The sequence below is a fragment of the Callospermophilus lateralis genome, chromosome 16, assembly GCF_048772815.1.
Source record: "Callospermophilus lateralis isolate mCalLat2 chromosome 16, mCalLat2.hap1, whole genome shotgun sequence".
Lineage (NCBI taxonomy): Eukaryota > Metazoa > Chordata > Mammalia > Rodentia > Sciuridae > Callospermophilus > Callospermophilus lateralis.
In genome coordinates this window covers 87,297,635-87,318,840 of record NC_135320.1, presented here as the reverse complement: position 1 = coordinate 87,318,840, position 21,206 = coordinate 87,297,635, and the positions used below count along the sequence as shown (strand labels likewise).

Genomic DNA, 21,206 nt, shown 5'->3' with positions numbered 1-21,206 from the left:
ACAGGAAAGGGCAGTGGACCTGCCTGGCTTTGGGGTCAGCACACCTGAGTCTGAGTCGAAGCCCTTCCAGGTGTGAGCTGCATGACATTCGCCAAGTCACTTCAATGATCTGTGCTGTCTCTTATAATAGGAGTCCAGTGGTGACAGTGAGCAGAGACATGGAGCTCTCTTGGTCCACTGAGTCGCACGTGACTTCCTTTTGGGGCTGCTGGGTTCTCCTTGTAGGACCAATGTCATCTCAAGCTATTAATTTCTCTCTTTGTTTTCCAGGTAATGAACCAAAAAGATCATGTCTGAAGTTCAAGGAACGGTTGAGTTTTCTGTAGAGCTACATAAATTCTATAATGTGGATCTCTTTCAGAGAGGGTGAGTATACTGCACAATCTGTGGATGTGTGTGTGTGTGTGTGTGTGTGTGTGTGTGTGTGAGTGTGTATGTGTGAGAGAGAATGTGTGGTGAGTGTGTATGAGAGTATATGTGTGAGTATGAGTGTGTATATGTGAGTGTGAGTGAGTGTGTGTGTGTGTGTGTGCATCTTTTCTGAAAGGGAGTGGGGGGGGAGGTTATATACTGGGAATTAATGAGGAAAGGATTTTCATTATTTTTTTCCTGCAAATTGAAAAATTCAAACTTTTAGTTCATCTGAAAATAAATCATTTGCTGACCAATCCTAGAAAATGCCAATTTATCCTTCCCACACCCCTTTCTATCTTACTTATTTTCAATTCCTCTTTAGATATGTAAATTTTAAAGAAAAGTGAGTCTATGGGGAGTGAAACTTGTTTGTGTACCACTGATAAATGTGTGTGTTGCTACTTGTTGGGCCATCTCTCCTGAGCTACATATTGTAAGATATTTCAAAAACTGAGACTGTTTGTATGTAATAATGCCCCTTTAAGAATGTAACAAACATACAGTTGCTTTCATTTTGGGGGGACATGGTCTGACTATGACATTTTACATGTGAACCTGCAAGGTCTTCATGATAGACTCCCTCTCAGGATCATGAAATGGTCACTATGTTGGTCAGCTTTTCACCACTGTGTCAAAATACCTGAGGAAAACAATTTAGAGAGAGGAAAGGTTTATGTTGGTCCCTGTTTTCTGTCCATGGTAAGCTGGTTTATTGCTGAGCCTATGGGAGGCAGAGCACCATGGCAGAGAGGTCATGGTAGAGTGTGGTTCCTCATGGCAGCCAGGAAGCAGAGGGAAGAAGGTCCTGGAGCCAAGATCTACCCTTCCAGAGCATGTCCCCAGGGGTCTACTCCTCCAACTACCCCACCTCCACAGTCCAACAGTCCATTCCCTTAAGGACTCATTGGAGGATTAGCCCACGGATGAGGTCAGAAGCCTCATGATCCAGTCACTTCCCCAAAGCTGCATCTCTGAACACTGTGGCCTTAGGGACAAAACCTGCAGCACGTGAACCTGGGGATGCACTCCGGACCCAAACCCTGACGTTGCAGAAGGCAGCTAGCACAGACTGGAGCTGTACGCATTCACAATGGCCACAAGTGATGCTCCCCTCATTAGTGACAAAGAAATCAAAGTCTATAAAACCTGAATTTGTTTGACGCTCATGTTAACAGCAGACGAGAGTTCAAAATGATGGGTATCTATCCATTTGCTTTTGCTCCATAAAAACCTCCCCTAAATGTAGGAGCCTGAAACAACCAGTCCATCTCCTGACTTTAAGGGTAAGCACTTTGGGCTAAGCTTGGCCCAGTGGTCTTGCTCAACTGGAACAGGCTCGGCATGTCTCAGCTGGGCTCCTACAAGGTCTGGGGCCCTGGGCTGGGAGGCTGCTGGTTCTCCCCCTCCAGCAGGGCATCCTGGGCCTGGTTCCAAGAGCCAGAGCGGAGGCAACACAAACTCGTTTTTCTTTACTTCCAAGATTCTTACACATCTATGGGGTACAGTGTGCTATTTCAATGCATGTGCATGGTGTGTGATGGGCAGGTCAGGGTGGCTGGACGTCCTTCGCCTCAAGCTCTTACCATTTCTTTATGTTGGGAATGTTCAAAATCCTCTCCTCTGGCTATTGTGAAATACAGAATTTGTGGCTGTCTGTCAGCCTCGCATTATTATCATGATCATCCGAATGTCAGAAGTCATTCCTCCAATCTAATTGTCCCCCTTATCGACTGGCCACCTTCGCTCTCTTCCTTCCTCCCCACAACTCTTCCGAGGCTCTGACAACCATTAGTCTATTTCCCCGAGATCAACTTTATAGCTTCCACATATAAAGTGAGAGCATGTGGTATTTGTCTCTCTACCTGGTTTAATTTACTTATTATAAAGTCTTCACGGCTCATCCATGCTCTCACCGATTATGGGGTTTCATTATTCTCTATGGGCACATAGTATTTCTGTATGTGTGTGTTTGTGTTCATGTGTGTGTGTGTGTGTGTGTGAGAGAGACTATTTATGCAGTTTTTTCATCTATGGACATATGGACATCTAGGTTGATTCCATATGTTGGCTATTGTGAAGAGCGTCTCTTTGACATACTGATTTCCTTTCCTTTAGCTACATACACAGTACTGGAAATGCTGGATAGGGTAGTTGGTTCTATTTTAAGGTTTTTGAAGAACATCTACAGTCTTCTTAATGGCCATCCTAATTTTTGGTATCACCAATAATGCATGAGAGTTTCCCTTTGTATTAGCCATATCTCATTGTTTTAATTGCATTTCCCTGATGATTAATGATGTTGAGCAGTTTTTCATATGCGTGTTGGACGTTTGTATGTCTTCTTTTGAGAAATATTTATTTAGATCATTTGCCCATCCTGTTGATGCCTAGCCTTGGAATTTTCATAAGGTTATTTTTCATGAATTCTGTTGGCTACAGAAAGTCAAAAAGCTAGTACAGATTCAGAGAAAGAGATATTATCCCTTGAGAAAAGAGGAAGAACCCATGCACATTTCCACGATCTACCACCAAGGTTAGACTCCAGTTTCAAAATGATAGTTATGAAATTAGTGCCTTCTGTGTACCATGGTCCCTTCTTACAGAAGAGTGAAATTCAGTGGTTTGGGAAGGTGACCTGAACCAGGCCGTGTAGTGTGAGAGATGGGGAGAGATTCTGGGACGGGCTTTCTGTTCCAGGAAAGGAGGCCCACGAGGCCTTCAGATGGGCTCAGGAGCTGGGCGTAATGAGGCAGAGCTCTGTGCTTCCCCCTGGAAGCTCCTCTTGGTCAGAAGTTTCCTGCAACAGAGATGAGAGCCCTGAGCTGGGGACCAAGATGCCAAAGCCGCCCTGCTCCTGCCTCTGTGTGGTCCGTGGGTATGTCCCTCTGCTCCTCATGTTCCACATTTAGGAGGGAAGGAAGCAGCTTTGATGATGTTGTGTGTCATCCTGGGGTTTGACACTTTTCTATTCATTATCTCTTGGCTCTTTGTGACCAACTACAGAAGGAAGACATATGATATTCAATTTCGATAGGCAATTTGGAGTCAAGGAGAAGAGCAGCCCAGGCCTTCACATAGCCAGGTGGGGAGAGGCTGCGGCTAAGTCTCTCTCACTCAAAATCTTGAGCTCTTTTCTATTATTTAAGGCTAACCTCCAAAGTGGGCGGTATTCTCTCTCAAAATCTTGAGCTCTTTTCTATTATTTAAGGCTAACTTCCAAAGTGGGCGGTATTCACCTCCAGGTGCACAGAACAGCCATCAGGAAATGGAAAGGAAATATTAGAACTTCTGCTTGCAATTGTGTAAGCCCACAAGAAGAAAGAAATGAAGCTTCACTGATAAATAGAATCCAGGCTGGCCCTGGAAACCTTACTTTGTTCATAGGTCAGACAGTTGGTGAGTCCCTTCCTGTGACTCAGAGACCAAGAACAAAGAGCGCAGCCAGAGCACAGCCCGGCTGAGGCCACCCTCACGTTGTATGAATCTGCAAATTGTTTTCTGCCTCCAACTACAAAAAGCCCCTTAGAACTCTGAGGGGATCGTGAGCTAAGGGGATATTAACAAGGAAGAATGCAAACACCAGGAAACCACAGAATGATGCTGATCCGACTCCTTGCAAAAATCTCTTGATACACACTGAGATTAAAAATGACAAGCTAACCAGCTCCAACAGTAAGTGGGCCGAGAGGTCTGGAGTTCTTCACTCTTATATATACACATGCTCCTGAGCATCATTCCCTGCAAACCTCAGCCTACCTGGGTGTTGGGCCTGGAGGTCTTGGCAGGCTGTGTGAAAAAAAATCTCCATTAGGAAAACATTTCAAATGACACATCCAAGACACCAGTGAACCCCTGTGGATTTGCCAAGGAGGTGAAAACTGAGTATGGGCATCATGACTCTTCACCAGGCCTTGATAGTCTCTTTCTAGAGCTGCATGTTTGCAGGGGGGGGGGCAGCTTGTTTAGCTGAGCTCACTGATAAAAGGTAATATTAAATTATGCTAAACTAGAGCCAGGGCTTGCAATCACTGTAATATGTATATATTTTTTAATAAGAAAAGGTGAGGTGTTCTCATATAAAAACTCTATTTTATTTATTTATTTATTTATTTATTTATTTATTTATTTATACGTTCTAATTTGTTTATATGACAGCAGAATGCATAGTACACATATAGAGCACAGTTTTTAGTACACGTATAGAGCACAATTCATAGTACACATATGGCACATAATTTTTCATATCTCTGGTTGTATTCAAAGTATATGCACACCATTTCTGTCTTCATACATGTACTTAGGGTAATGATGTCCATCTCATTCCACCGTCTTTCCTACCCCCTTTCCCCTCCCTTTCCCTCCTTCCCCTTTGCCCTATCTAGAGTTTATCTTATCTTCCCTTGACCCCCACCCCACACCCCTTTATGAATAATCATCCTTAAATCAGAGAAAACATTCAGCACTTGTTTTTTGGGGGGATTGGATAATTTCACATCTGCATTATATTCTCCAACTCCATCCATTTACCTGCAAATGCCATGATTTTATTCTCTTTTAATGCTGACTAATATTCCATTATGTATATATACCACATTTTCTTTATTTATTCATTTACTGAAGGGCATCTAGGTTGCTTCCACAGTTTAGCTATTGTGAATTGTGCTGCTATAAACATTGATGTGGCTGCATCTCTGTAATGTTCTGCTTTTAAGTCCTTTGTATATAGACCAAAGAGTGGGATAGCAGGGTCAAATGGTTTTCCAAGGACTCTCCATACTGCTTTCCATATTGGCTGCACCAATTTGCAGTCCCACCAGCAACGTATAAGTGTGCCTTTTCCCCCACATCCTCGCCAACACTTATTGTTGTTTGTATTTTTAATAGCTGCCATTCTGACTGGAGTGAGATGATATCTTAGAGTGGTTTTGATTTGCATTCCTCTAATTGCTAGAGATGTTGAACATTTTTTTCATATATTTGTTGATTGATTGTATATCATCTTCTGAGAAGTGTCTGTTCATAATAGGTTACTTTATTCTTTCTTCTAAAAGACATTTTCTATATTTCTGATGCATGTTGTATATAGCATATATAGATGTTCATGATATATTAATAAATATAGAGATATTTGGGTTGCATGCTCAAAAATGTTATTCTTCCTAAGGATGCACATCATTAAGAGTTGGAGATTAAAAACAGAAGAGAGACCAGGAGGATAGAGGAAAGAGACCAGGGGGAGGCAGAAGGAGAGGAAAGGGGCACACTGGAAAAGATCTTGACCAAATCCTATTGTCATATACTGTGCTTGTATAAATGTGCAACAATGAATTCGTCCGTTATGTTTAGTTACATTGTACTGACAAGAAAATGGGAGATAATCCTACGGTCTCATAACCACTCCCTCCAAGGGGGAAAAGAAAACAGTTGGAGACCCTCATCCAGGAGATCAGGAAGACTTTCCCCAGCTCCCAGCTCTCCATGCCAGCTCCCCATGGTTCCCAGGAGTGGGCACTGTGGGTAAGAGAGAGATCATATATTGAACATGTGTAAGGGTGGGCGAAGGCAGCTGCTTCTGTGGACAGGCCTAGGTGTGATTTGGGGGGAGGAATTAGACCTCTTAGGGGGGTGGCATGAGTTCTAGTATCTAGAACTCTTATCAGCAGTAAGGCCCTGAAGTTAGTGAGCCTTCCTGCCTCCAGGGAGCTATGGACAGGCTGGGTGTGATGGTACCATGATGTGCATCTGTCAGGCCGCCCCTGACCGGCATGGCCCCTGATGGCTGAGAGTCAAAGATTTCATGCTCTGAGTCCCACAGGGCCCAAGCTTAAAGTGGAACCTGATTGCTCTCCCAGCGAGGGCTCCACAGAGAAGGGATGGCTGCAGACCAAGGCATGGTGGGCAAGATAGGCCCTTGGGAAGCTTATGAAAGACAGTGAATGAACCCTATAGGAAGGAAAGAGATAAAATGTAGGGTTTAGGGAAGCTGAGTCATTTTGGGGTAAAAAGGATAGATGAATATATACTTTCTCTTTAGAGTCATAAGGATGGTGTGTCAGTCAGTTTTCCACCACTATAACAAATACCTGAGATAATCAATTATAAAGAGAAAAGGTTGGAGCTGGGGTTGTGGCTCAGCGGTCCAGTGCTCATCTAGCACATATGAGGCACAGGGTTCGATCCTCAGCACCATATAAAAATAAATAAATAAACGTCCAACTACAACTAAAAAACCATATATATATATATATATATATATATATATATATATATAGAGAGAGAGAGAGAGAGAGAGAGAGAGAGAGAGAAAGTATCTTTTGGCTTAGAATTTTGAAAGTTTCAGACTATGATCGATTGGCCCATTTCTTTGGACCTGTGGCCAGGCAGAACATCATGGAAGCATATGGTGGAACAACACCTCTCATCTCATGGCTGGGAAGTAAAAGAAGAAAGAGGAAGAGACCAGGGTCCCACAATCCATCTCGAGGTTATTAGGTGATCATCTAGAGACTTTCCTCTAGGCCCCACTCTTAAAGTCCCACCACCTCCTAGTAGCACAAAGCTGGAAAGTAACCGATGAACCCATGGCCCTGTGAGCAACCTTCCAGATCCAAATTACTGCACTCCATCCCTGGCCCCCAAAAGTGTATGTCCAGCTCACAATGTGAAGTGCATTCATTCTAACCCCAGAGTCTCAAAGTCCTGACATTACAGCATGGTTCAAATGTCCAAGTCTGAAGTCTCTGAGCCCCTATAAAAATCAACAAGAAATTCATATACTTCCAAGATACAGTTGTGGGACAGACACAGGCGAGCATTCTTATTTCAAAGGGAAGAAGCAGGAAAATAGCAGGGGGAATTGGATCAAGGCAAGAGCAAAACCCAGGAGGGGATCATCCGTGTCCAGCATCCAAGCACATTGTGGCGGGATCAGGGCACCAAGAGCTTGGGAAGCTCCACCCCTAGAGCCTCGCTGGTTGTAGCCCATGCCCGTGGCCACTCCCTCCGGTAGGTGTGTTTGGTGCCCACATCATCTTCCCTCAACATGCATTCCACCTTCCTGGGCTCTCTTTTGCCACCTCTCCTTCACTCTCACAGCTCCGGGCATTGCCCTGTCGTGGGCTGCCTCCAGGGGCTCTCATCCTACAACGTACCACATGGATTTGCTCTGAAATCTCAGTGGAAGCCTCCAGATGTCTCAGTTCTTGCATTCTGCACGTCTGCAAAGCCAGCTCCACATGGGTGATTCCAGGGCCCACTGCCAGGGTAGGCTGCCTCTGGGCTACCCGAACCACACGGCTGCAGCAGCCTCTCGGTGCCTTGCTGGCTTAGGGTGCCCCAGGGCTCTCCTCCAAAGACAGCCCTGGAAAGTAATGGAACCAAAAAAAAATTACTGTGCATTTGTACCTCCACATCCAGAGGGCTGTGGCCTTGCCAGTTCACTTCTAAGATGTCCTCAGGGCAGCTTTCCTATCCTTCTGGTGCAAAGCACAGGGCTTATTAACCCCACACTGCTTGGCTGAAAATGTACATACACTACTTTTTAGCCAGGATTGCAATTTTTTTTCACTCTTCCTACTTTGTTCCTTTTTGCTCCCAATTCTCACTATTAGTCGAGCTAAAAGCAGCCAGTAATGCCCCTGCGGCTGCCTGCCTGTACCACTGCCTTGGCGTTTGCTCCACCGATAGCCTGTCACAGTTGAGCACTGCCTCCCACAAGGTCTCAGGATGCGGGCAATGTGCAGCCGTGCCTTGACCTTAGGGGTGGTCGAGTGCCCTACTCTACCTGTGGGTGGGGCCCCGTTCTCCTCTGGAGCTTCCTCATCTTGGCTTTCACTCTCTGCCTTCCTGTCCACGTTCTCCTCTCTGAGCCCCCTCAGAACTGCCCATCGTGCTGCACTTACAGTGCCCTCGGCTTTCTCCAGCTCCTCCACTTCCCAAAACCATCCTGAAGGCTTTTCCACACCATCAGATACCTAGTAATGGTAGAGGCCTGGCTTCTTGGTATCGATTTTCTGTGTTAAAAACCTGGGGTGATGGACACAGAACGAGTAAAGGTCTGTTCTGGCTCACAGTGTTGGAGGTTTGAGTGCATGACCAGCTGGCCTGGTGGCTTTGGGCTGTGTTGAGGTGGCACGTGGTGATGGAAGCACCTGGCCGAGCCCGTGGCTTACTTCATGTCTGACAAGGGTGGGGGGAAGAACAGGAGAAGGAGTAAGAGAAGGGAAGGGGAAGGAGAAGGGGTGAGAGGAAAAGGAAGAAGAAAAGGCAGAGGAGGAGGAAGAGGGGGAGAGGATGGGGGCCTGCAATCCCCTTCAAGAGCCTGTGGTGACTTGGAGACCTCCCACCAGGCCCTGACTCTGAGACTTCCCACCGCTTCCCAAGTGTGCTATTTGGGGACCTAACCTTAGCACCTGAGCCTTTAGGGGGGGAATTCCAGATCCGAACTACAGCAGGAGAAAATGAGGGCTGGGGTTTGCAAGAGGGGGGTGTACTTCCTCAGACCCAGTGTGCCCATGGCCACCCAGGCTCCCCTCTTTCTCCAGTTGATCAGAGTGGCGCTTGTCCCTCCATCCTGGGGTCCCAGCTCCTGGTTCCTTCATCTGGACACAAAGCAGCCTGGTCTCAGGGTTTCATGAGATGCTGAGTTGGAGGCCCCGGGGACAGAGCTCAGCATACTGCCTGGGAGTTCTCCCTGAATGGGGAGCCACTTGCACATTCACACTGTGGACCTTTTACCAGGTCTGGAGCGCACACTGCTTCCTGAGGATGTTTGCTCTGAGCAAACAGTCAACTTGCATTTATCCAAAGTCTATATTGACTGAGGCAAATTCTCAGAGGGAAAACTTGTCCTCAAAGCAGTCAACAAATATCATAGGGTGCCACTCCTATGCTCAGCAGTAATACTTGTGCTGACAAAAAGGGAGGGGCAGAGAGGGGCTGGGGACCTGGCTTTGGAAATCAGACATGAACGTGAAGCTACACTCTGCCACTTAGGAGCTGGGAGAACTTGGGAAAACACATAGAAGCAACATTTTATGGCCTGTCAAATGGTGATAACAAAGCCCATCTCACGGGTGCAATATGAAAGGTCATGCCGTTCATGCATGCAGATAAGCTAGCACAGTACCTTGCATCTAGTAGATACTGTGTAAACTGTCACAATTACTGGAGCACACCTGCCTTTAACCTGTTCTTAATACCATTCATGCAGTTACTACCCCAAATGGTGTATGTGGCCACCTTACTTTCCTCTGAAAAATTCTCTGTTTTCCTGTTGCTCTCACTCCCTTACCTTGTGCTCAAAACCTGAATGATTTGGCCTAAACTTCAACTTAATCATCAGTGCTCAGGTCCTCCTTGGTCCTCCTCCTAGGCTCCCCTTGAAAACCACCCTGTGTAAGTTGCAGCTGGACTCTGTCCTCTGCAGAACATTCCTGCAGAGTTCTGTCCAGCCTGTGTTTCATGCATCCTCATCTATCCCGGAGGCTTAGCTCTTCAACAAGATGTTCTGTGCCATCATCTACTCCAAGTTCATCACCATGGACACTAGCAAGCATCAGAAAAGATGGAACCCCTGCCCTCAAGGTGTTTACCAGCTGATGAGGGAGACAGATAAGCCCACAGGAAATGGCCATTATGTGTGACAGGATCTGTCACCACAACAGACCTGTTGCACTGTGAAGAGTCACAGACGTGGGTATCCAATCTGTAGGCAGAGACAGAAAAACACCCCGGAGTGAAGCAGCAGAGGTGCTGTTGAAGGATGGAGGGAGGTCAGCCCTGCAGAGGACCTGGAAAAGCAGGAGCCAGTGACTCAGTGATGTCGGGAAGCAGAGGCCACCCAAAAGACCAAAGATGATATTCATGGCTGGAGTGAAGACGAAATGGGGCAGGAAGGGATGGAAGGTAAAGGAATGATGACTTATTTATTTATAACAGTGTATTTGTGGTTGACTTAGGGCTGCAGAGCAGCTAAGGGTTGACGGTGTTTGGTGCAGTGAGTTTTCTCTTCCGCAGATGGGAGCTCGATAAGCGTGAGGATTTGGGCTTATTTCCTTTATGTTGCCAGAACCTGGTGCATACTGGAAGCTAAATAATAGCTTATAATTGATTGCCTTAAACTTTGCCATTCTACAAATTCATCAATACAGTGTATCATTCTATCAATATAAGATGAGTCCTAATTTCTAAAGTATGGTTAAAACTATTGCTACTCAAAATGTAGCCTGTGGACCAGGGCACCATCCCTGGGAGATTGTTAGGAATGCAGATTCTTGGCTACTGTCTAAGACCTGCTAAGTGTGAATTTCAGGAGACCATGTTTTAACCTATTTTCCTGAGGATTGGAGCACAGGAAGCCCTGCTGAAGGGTTTTTGGTGAAAACCTCCACCTTGGTCATGTACTGGAATTACCTGGAGACTACCTACAGACAGAGGCAATAGAAGTGTGCACAGAGGGACCAAGGTGCCAGCACTTATCAAAGTTCCTCAGGCAGTTCCCAGGCTGCAAATGCTAGGATTCAGATGAACTGAGGATTCCACATGCCGGGGAGCCTCAGCCTTTCTTTGTTGATCACTTCATCATAAAGAAAGCGGGATCCAATTCATTCTGGTAGTGGGACTGGGACTTTCGTTCCCCAGTGGGGACTGGGCCATCATTCCCTTTGCACGTCTTTATTCTGCAGACACTACAGATGTAGCCCTAGCTTTTCAGCATGGTGCTAGGGTAGGAGAGCAGGAGGAAGATCTATTTCATATGCAGTTTGACAATTTTCTCATACAGAAATACTTTTTAGCTGAATGATTAATTATAAAATCCTCTACATGCATATTTGTCCATCATCAATATACACTCATAGCCCATGTATCTATTTAAGAGAGCATAAACCTTCATTTCTAATGCTGTTAGTTGACATGGAGCTAACATTTGTCCTTGAACACAAATTTGAATTTGGCTTTAAATCTTAATTCAATCAAGGCTGTAAATCAAGCTGGTTTCCAAGAGAAGTTTTTCTTCTTTTGATATTCAAATGCATCTCCTGTCTTTCCTCTACTTGTTTGTAGTCTCATGAATTTCTGCTCAAAGGTTTTAGATGATTTCACAGAAAAATTTATCCCTATCCACAGAATAGCCTCACAGAAGGACCTATGATCAGTTTGATCAGATATGGTGTAAAGTTCAAAGGCTCACAGAAATGTTAGGGATTAAACCACCCTTTGAGCAGATGCACCTGCCTTTCCTCTGCTGGAATGAACAGTGGAGTCCTAGGTCAAGTGACTCCTGCACTGTCTTGAGCTTCTACCCAGCAGTTGCCATCCCTGCCTAACGCCCAATGACAGCCGGCTCCCCTGTGAAATCAGCTAACCAGCCCTGAGGTGCCCTAATAGACTCTGAAATACAATTATCTTTGCTTGCCAGAGATCAATTAATTGATTTGTCTGATTCTGTCAAAAGCAATTTTTTATTACTTCCTTTATTAATATATGTTGAGATCCTTTTCATTTCTCCCCATGCTTTGGAAAAGGAGTGGGGATTATAACTGTTTGACAGACCCCTTGAGTGTCAGGTTTTTCAGGACAAAGAAGAGGCCCTGGTAGAGCCAGCAGGGCAGGAGGAGGTGACCATGCGAGGTTGGAGTGGCCTGGGTTCCCACAGACAGGCTCTGTAAAGGCTGTGTCCAGCATGATGGACGGTGGCCAGGTAGGACTTGGACACACCTGAGAAGAGAAGGATTTGATACATTGTTTCAGTTCAATGCTTTTTCAATTATGCCAAACAGTACATTCCCTTTATTTTTACATTTAATAAATTCTTATTTAAATGTTTTATTTGATTTAAATAAATCAAATTATTAATTTGACTTAGGGTATTTATTGCTGAAAGTCAGGACTTTCTCTAACACCAAGAGAGCACATACATTGGACAACCTCTCAGTCTTTCTTTCTCTAGCATTTCATAATTATTGTTTTAATAAATATTTGACCCCTCTTCATGACATGTCATTGTTATCATTATTCTTGTGAGTTGTGAATAGATTTTGGTTACCCAAGTGCTTATGTACGTGGATATTATAGATTATTTTTCCTAGCAAATCCACATTCATATAACGATGTCCCTGTCCCACTTTTAGTTCATCTGCCTTTTAATCCTTGACTTCATGAGTCCGCTGCTGCTTTGAGCCTTTTATCCTCTTAACCCCTGGCTGAGGACATGCTCAGTGGGTGCACAAGGAAAAGGCCTCCCCAGGGAGCTGGTGTCACCCTGCAGAGATGTAACATGCCTCTGCAGCTCAGAGCCACCCAGGGCCTCCCCTCCTATCGGGGGGATCAAGGGCAGAGCAGACTGCCTCTGGGTAGTGTGGGCATCCACGGCTTTCAGCCAGGTCTCTGGAGGTGAGTGGAGCACACCGCCATGAAGGGAGTGACCTGGAAACCTCAGACAGCAGGCACCAACCTTGACTCGGGCTCCATTCTCCTATTACCAGCTGGGAACCCGTGGGCAAGTTTCTAAGGTTCTCAGATCCCATTTTCTTCATTTGTTTTGCAACAATTTCATTAGATATTGATGAGGTAATACTTGTAAAGCACCCAGTAAAACTGTCCAGTACTTTACCAAGGCGGCCAGAGCCCACTGTTGCCTCTCTCCCATCGCCTATAACCAGAACTGTCCAAACCACCTGTCTGGTCAGGTCTGAACTTGGGGTCCCTGCTGTATTGCAAGCAGTGCTTCATACTACTGCCAATCCCTCAGGAAGGGGTATCCTTGCCAGGGACAGCATGATGGGCTTTGGGTTGGTTCTCACCAGCTTCAGTGGGATGAATCAAGCTTCCTGTTCTCTTATTGGTTCTGACCTGGAGATCCTGGACAGGACACTGAGAAAGACTCAGATGTGGACTCAAGTTGTTCACAATGTCCTGTAGGAGAGAGATGGGAGAAAGTAGTGTCAGCAGTGAAGGGGCAGGGCACAGTCCTGGGACGCTCAGCTGCTCCTATCAGTGGGTCGAGTAGTCAGTAAAACTGGGGGAGGCCAGATGGCATGGTCTCAGGAGGTCAAGGCTAGCCTGTGCCAGAACTATTTTACACGTGATCGTGTTTGTGTGACAATACCATTTTGCCAACGGGGGTAGAATAGATTGGGTCAGGGTCCAGAAGCACTGGGATGTCTTGTGCTTCTGGTCTTGAGGCCAGCTGGAGTCTGGGATGAGATTCCTCAGCCTGGCTCAGCACCCACAAGGCTCTGTGAGCTCAGAGTGTGTCCAGGACTTCTACCGCTCCCACTCACTGGATGCTCCTGTCAGCCCTATGAGCTAGGCTTTATGATTTTTTATTTTACGGATGAGTGTACCAAGGCCAAGGTCACCTACTACTGCATAACAGGGTCGGGGTTTGAATTTATAACTGTGTTTCTCAAGAGTCGATAACATCAGCACTGCTTTTTATTTTGTTGGCGAGACCACACTCCAAAGAGTAAATTCACAACGTAAATACATTTGAAGGTGGAGGAACTTGCAAAAGAGTCAGCTCTATCTGTTGGGGAAAGGCAAGGAGAACTAGGGTAAAGAAGTTGTAGCAACCAAGGATGTGAGAGCTGGGGAGGAGCATTCCTGGCACAAGAGTCACAGAGGAGCCAAGGGCTCAAGCACCGAAAAGTATTACCACCTTAAGTTTGGCCTCAGGAGGTCAAAGCTAGCCTTTGCCAGGACAATCTGTGCTATGAAAGTGACTCAGAGAGTTTGGTCTGCAAATATGGCTGTGAGCTGGTGCTGCAGAGAATCTCACTGAGGGCTGGGCACACCAGACATGTAGCTAGGTTTTCCATCCACTGTGATGGGAGTCAACGTGGAGCTAATGGACATAGTCATTTGCCACTCGATGCTCTCTCTGATTGACACTGCCAGTGGAAGGAACAGAGGAAAGGCTTCTCGGAGGAAGGGGAAAGGCCCACAGAGGCACTTAGACTTTCTCTTCCAAGGACACTGCAGGAAGGTTGAGTATGGATGCCTCTCTGGTTGGATGAAGGTCCCCAAAGTCCATGTGTTTTAACCTGGGTCTCCAGAGTGATGCTATTCAGAGCTGAATCTTTGGGAGGTGGAGCCTTGTGGGAGGTCCTTAGGTAATTGGAAAGATGTCCCCAAAGGGGATTTGGGAGCCTCAGCTTGGTTCAGTCCTTCTCTTTTATGTCTTGGTTTCTGATGTAGGCATTTTGCTCTGTCACACACTCTACATACTCCCCATCCAGTAGCCCCAGCTGGAACTCAAAGCAATGGGTGCTCCTGACCTTGGGCTAGAATCTCTAGAACTATGTGAGCCAGATAAATCTTTTCTCTTATGAGCTAATGATCTCAAGGGTTTTGTTATAGTGACAGAATGCTGACTAATACAGACTATTTTACATGTGATCATGTTTGTGTTACAATACCATTTTGCTGAAGGGTGGAGAATAGATTGTGTCAGGATAAGACAGTGCCTGCCTGTCCATAGCTGGTATTTACATATCTGAATTCATGTCACTTAGGTGGCAACCCAAAGAAGACACTTACTAAGCAGTGTGACACAGAAGTTTCTCATTGCACTCCAAGCCCAATTGATTAGCACTTTCTGAGAAGTTGGGTTCACATTAGTAAGCTCAAATATCACTACTGATTTCTCTCTTCTTACGACTTTGTGAGCAATAGAACCACAGGAAAGAGTATAACAAAATTGGAGCAATGTGCTTTATCTATAACTGGGAAAGCTTCTAGCACTCTCTTGGTTCAGGACATGGAGGAAGAAGAATGATAGAGTAATAAGGATTGGGCAAGGATGCCATATGGGACTCCTTTCTCTTTTTCTCCACCCTCCTGTGTGGAGACAGAGGGAGAGGAAAGTGGGAAGGAGAGAAAATGAATGGATACCTGGCTCCCAGGGAGAGCCCAGGGTCCATCCCCCAAACTGTACTCAATAAATTCAAGGGGAAAAACCTAACCATGAGACTAAGCATCTTTCTTTATATTTAAACAATGTAATAGTGTCTACTAGTGAGACGGTGCCAGTCAATGTCTCCGCCTTTAACCTATCAAACTGGCGGAGCTTCTCCATCTAACTTACCGGCTTACCCGGCCCCGTGGGTTTAAGCCCCATCCTTGTGCCAATGACTTCCCAGTTCACGTAACCAGCTCAGCCTTCATGTAGTCCCTTGTCCTGTACAGGTGTTGAGGGGTCCAAGGTCCCATCCAAGGTAAGTGGGGAAACGTGCATTGTTGATAACACAAAACGGCTTTGCTGGCCAGGGGGAGTCGGTGCTGCTGGGTCCCCGGGGCTTGCTGGAACAAAGCTCAAAACCCTGGGCGTGCGGACAAGAGCAGGCGTCCTTTCCTAGATCCAGTGTCTGGAGGCGTCCTCTCCTAGATCCAGTGTCTGGAAGTCTGAGGGAAGGGGTGGCTGGTCCCTCTCCAGGGCTGTGGGGGCTCTGTTCCCTGCCTCGCCCCTGGCTTCTGGCGGTTTCCTGGAGGTCTTTAATGTCCTTGGCCTTAAGCCCATCGCTCTGCCCCCCCTTTGCCTTCGCTGGGTCCACCTGTCTTCATACGGTCTTCCCTCTGGGTACGTCTGCCTCTTTGTCCAAATTTCTCCTCTTATGAGGACCCCAGTTCCCCTGGGTTAGGACCCTTCCTGATGACCTCATTTAACTCCATCAGCTCTGTAAAGACCCCAACGTCATATTCTGAGCTGCTGGGATTAAGACTTCAGCATCTCTCTTGTGTGGGGACACAAATTAATCCTTAAGGTAGTGTCACGGGTGCGTGTGGACAGAAAGGAATTCACAGAAGCGTGAGAAAACATGAGCTGTGTGTGAAGTTACAGAGTCGTGGGCAGTCTGCCTGCATTAGCTCAGGACTGAAGGGGGTTCCTGGAAAAGTCCTGTGCCAAATGGCAATGTGCAGGTCACCCCATGGGGACCGAGGTGAAGCAGCACCTGGTGAGTGACAGCCCTGGGGAGCTAAGCAGCTGCCACTGTTCTGACTTTGGAGGGGAAGCCCTGGCTGTGACCTGGTGGAGGGCTAGCACCCCGGAGCTGAAAGTGGATGAGTAAGAGAGCATGTGGGGAAAAGTGGGACGGTTCATGGAGCTTGTAAATGGCTCCGTTCAGCTTCCCTGACAGGTGAGCCTAGAACCAGGCCAGGAAAAGGGTCCTTTTTGATCAGCAGGCAAATAGCTGGGGATGGAGAATGCTCTCAGGACCTCAGCTCTCCTGATTCCTAAGCAAGGCCTTTTTTCTCTCACAACTAAAACACGGCCAAGGGTGCTCAGAGGGACTTAGCCCTTGAACGCAGCCCCATCCTCCCTCTCTTGGGATCGATCAGCAGCAGCTCTTTCCATCTCGTTGTGCCGTAGACATGTGCACGTTGTGCCTCTGGGTAGAGAATCCAGTAAGAGCTCCTGCTAGGAGCATTCCAAAGGGTCCCGTGTGGAGACTGGCTTTGCTCCTCAGGCTGCCTCCATGTCCCCCATCAGAAGGACAGATCTGCAAACTGCACTGAGTTGGATTGATGAGCCGGCTGGAGAGGCAGACAGCTCGGTGTCCTTGCTATCCTCTGCCTTCTTTTGAGTACTAAGGACACATGCATGTTGACAGAGGTGAAGGTCGGAGGGGGGATTGCACTGAGCACTTTCTGTTTACAGTACTATTTCATGGGGCAGGCTCTATTTTGAATATTTGAAATGTGAAAGCAAGAAGCCTTCTCAGGTGGGCGCAAAGGGGATTCAAAGAGGTCTGCTCGGTGTCTAAGCTGTAGCTCAGAGTGCTGAGTTTGAGTTTGATCACAAGACCTCTGAGCAGTATGGTCAGGGCAAACTACCTCACTGCTCCTGGGCTGAAAACAGAGATAAGGACAGCACTTGCCTCATGGAGTTTTGTGGACAAAAGGAGAAGCCTGTATATTGCTCTTGCTACTGTTGGCTCCATGATTGCTATTTATTCGCTTCCCCCTCTTAGTTGCTCTGCACTGTCTGCGAGGGAGCATTACTCTAGTGTGTGGTTAGCCTGCATCTAGTTCACCTGAAGCTGGTATTTTCTTGGACGTACTTTGCATTTCTGGCTCTGCTTTGCTCAGCGGAGCCTGAGGTAGGGATGCCTGAGCAGCCAGGCTGCCTCTATGGGGAGATTGTTCACCCATCTGCGCGTCTCCTCCCCTCATTTATCCGTGCCACCTTCCTCTCACCATGCCTATATGAACAGCAGGATGGTAAACAGTGGGGAATTAAAGACAAGAGGAAGGAAAGAAAGGGAAAGAAAGAACCGCACTGTGCTTAGTCCTTCTCGGTCCTAGGGCTGTGCCAGGCATTTTATCTACATCACTTCATTTAATTATCCTTGAGAGCCAGATCTCATCTTTCCATTTTACGCATGAGCAAATAGTCTTCAACCAAGAATAAAGCAAAATGACTCACAGGAAGCCATGTGGGCCCCTTGGGAAGGTCCATGGTCCCCTCCTAGGAGTGTCTCACTCCCAAGCCCACTGTCTCAGGAGTTGGCTGCTTTCTTTCCCAAACCCACATCCTGGGTCCCTACCCTGAAGCTCTTCCAAATGTGTCAGCCAGCTGAGGAAAGAGGAAGCTTGGTGGGCGCCCCCTTTGCCTTTGCAGCAGTAGTCCAGCAGGGGGCCTCCCTCCAGTGAGCCTGGGAGTGTCTACCTGCCTCTCCTGGGCATGCCCTGTTCAGTGCTGAGGCCAGGGAGCCCTGGCACGACATTTCTGCTGGTTGGATCTCTGCGGCTCTGTGTTCCCTGTGTGTCAATCACAGGCCCTAGAAGTGTGTTGACAGAGTGGAGCCCGCCCAACCTGGTGAATTAATTCCTAACTATGTCCCCAAAAGGAGTGGTGGCGAGGATTCAGAACCGCAAGAGCACCCATTTGTCATCAGTGATGGTGTCCTGGGAAAGTCTCTGTGTGTGACTCATGGTTTCTCTGAAGGCCAGAACAAAGACCCTGGGATGGAAGGAGGGCAGGGCTTTTTTTTTTTTTAATACTCAGCATCTGAAAATGTGCCATAATGGATTTGCCCTCAATGCACGGGGTTGCTGGACAAGGTGAGGTTAAGATGGATGACCTCCCACAGAGCCATCCACTGGGCAGAAAGCAGGTGGTGAAGGGTAAGTTAGAGGTTGGGAATCTTCAGGTGATATTGTTTCTCAAGTTCAACTTTTTATCAGGTTGAATCTCACAGAAGAGCCAAATAGGTAGGGGGAGAATGCAGCCAGCCTGATTGACATTTCACTGGGAGGCCACCTTGGAGCCCACTCCTTAGACCCTGAGGACATCAGTGTACACATTCCAGCACTGGAATTTGGAAGGGGAAGTGGTAACCACAGAATTAGCCAATAACTTCCAGAATTCACCATGAGCCTGGGTCTCTAGGCTTTCTATCTATTATCTCACTTAATTCTTAACTGCAGGAAATCGGGACTCTGATCCCTTTGCCATTTTGTAGAAAAGGACCACAAAAATTATGTGAATTGCAAGGTGGCACTGCAAAGAGATTGCTGCATGTCACTAGAACAGATTGGAGAGTGTCCTGGGTGGATTCAGAGACTTGTGATTCTCCCCAAACTGTGTGCTCTGCCCCAACTCACCACCCCTGGAGATCCACAAATGAAGTGGATGGGCTGACTGGAGACAAAACAAAAATCTCCAGAGATTTAAGAGGGCTGTCAATCATGAAAGAGCAGGCTATCTTTCTCTGGACTCCCCTCCTAACAGAGCACCGTTTTTTTTTTTTTTTTTTTTTTTTTTTTGCCAGCGTAGGGGTGGATATTCTTCTGTGGTCCCTCTGTGACCTGGGTTCCCAGGCACAGTGCTGATGCAGGAATGACTTGCAGGACTCTGAAGCCTCCCTGTAGCAGGTTCTGATGTTGGAGCAAGGCTCCCAGGCTCCCTGAAAGCATGTGCATCCCTCTTATTGTCTAACCTTGAGCCTGTCGAGGGCCATGGACTATCGATGCTGCAGGAACTGAGGGCTTGTGTTCTGAAGTGCTGGGCTCCATTTGCACTCTTGTCCAGAAAGTATCCTGGCCCTGGGGGATTAGGACATGCTGCTTCTGAAGGTCCCCATCGATGCTGGCCAGCCACTCCATGGGAGAGACATCATTCTACTCAGATCTCACCACTCTCTCTCTACTCACTTTCTTTCTTTTTTTTGGTGGGGGGAGGGGGTACCAGGGATTGAACTCAGGGGCACTCAACCACTGAGCTGCATCCCCAGCTCTATTTTGTATTTTGTTTAGAGACAGGGTCTCACTGAGTTGCTTAGCACCTCACCATTTCTAAGACTGGCTTTGAACTCTTGATCATCCTCCTGCCTCAGCCTCCCGAGCTGCTGGGATGACAGGTGAGAGCCACAGTGCAAGCTTCCCTCTCTCTTTTGCTCACTCATTTATGTACTTAGCAAACTGGACTCAATACCTATATACCACCTAGGGTGCTAGAAATCAGGGACCCAGAAGTGACATACATATCCTTTGAGCTACCAAAGCCTCGTGGTAGAAACAGGCACAGAATAGCTCAGTGTAACCATGACAGGTACCTGTGAGCTCTGCTACCTGCCAGCCCTCTGCTTAGCACTTTATCTGCATGGGAGCTGCATGCGTGATGCTGTGGGGCTCTTCTCCAGCCGCATCTAGCTGGCCCTTGGTGGACTATGGAAAGACTGAGAACAAAGATTGGGTCCCCTCCCGCCTGGACTTGGGAATGTCAGCTGTTATTTAGCTGGGAGACTCTATGGCTTGGTACATGGGTGTCTCTGGAGAGAGCTGACTGGGTTAATCCCAGGTCACAGTCCTCAGAGTCCAGGCTGATCAGGTTCTGGAGAAGGGATGGAGGGCACCATGTGAAGCCACGCGTTTCTGTTGTGATTTTGCAAACTGACTCTCAGGCAGGCTCCGTCCACCCCAGACTTGCCAGAGTTCTGTGTGTTCTGCTGCCTCCCAGCTGTCCACCTGCCCAGCAGTGGCTAGAAGCACCCTTTCCACCTACAGCATGGCCCCGCTGCCTCCTGCTTCTGATTTCTGTTTCTTCTCACATATAACCTATTTTGGAAAACTTCCTGGTGCCTTGTCCTGGGTGACAGTCTCCCCAGCTGTCCTCTGTCCTACGTCTTATGCTAAGCGCCTCCCTGTCACCCTGGAAGCCAGCCTCACACATCCTGTGTCTCCCAGGCAGGGTTGGCACTCAGTGGGCTCAGGCAGGGCTTTTTGATGAAAGAGTGATTTGGTTGAAATATGTTGACCATCCTCATCTGTTTATCTGCCATAAAACAGCACTTCCCAAGCGTCTGCTGTGTGGCAGATACAGTGCCAATGTCTGGGTCATGGTTGTGACGCAGACAGCACAGCCCCTGCCCTTGGTACACAGATCCAGTGGGAGAACAAGCATTCAGTCCAAAGTCTCTTTTTCAAGTAGTCTGTGCCATTTGGACAACGTGCTGCAATGCAGGTGCCACAGGAAGCCTGGCAGCAGGCTCCTAGGCTAGACTGAGGCTCAGCAAAGGCTTCTTGAGGAGGGAACATGGAAGAGGAGGCACAGAGGTGAATTAAACGATAGCCAAGTGCAGGTGGGAGCACAGAGGCCAGGTGAGGCAGGCAGGCAGGGGGCTCTAGAGCAGGAACAGTGACTTCTGGTGCCAGGGGGCACATGGCCATGATGTCATATTGAGGATCTTTAATTGCACTGCATTGGATAGCTGGCCCTGGAGAGCTACAGGCAGCCATTCAGGACAGAACCTCAGAGTCATTCTTAACACCCTTCCTCACTTCACAAT

General features: G+C 47.3%; 1 protein-coding gene across 1 annotated transcript in view; it reads left to right on the top strand.

The window, feature by feature from the left end:
• The first annotated feature begins 289 nt into the window (after positions 1-289).
• Fam135b (family with sequence similarity 135 member B) overlaps positions 290-21,206 on the top strand; it is a 190,191-nt gene continuing 169,274 nt past the window's right edge. The window contains exon 1 of the mRNA XM_077105577.1: positions 290-366. Coding sequence (XP_076961692.1) covers positions 290-366 — 77 coding nt within the window. The remainder of the gene's footprint in view (positions 367-21,206) is intronic.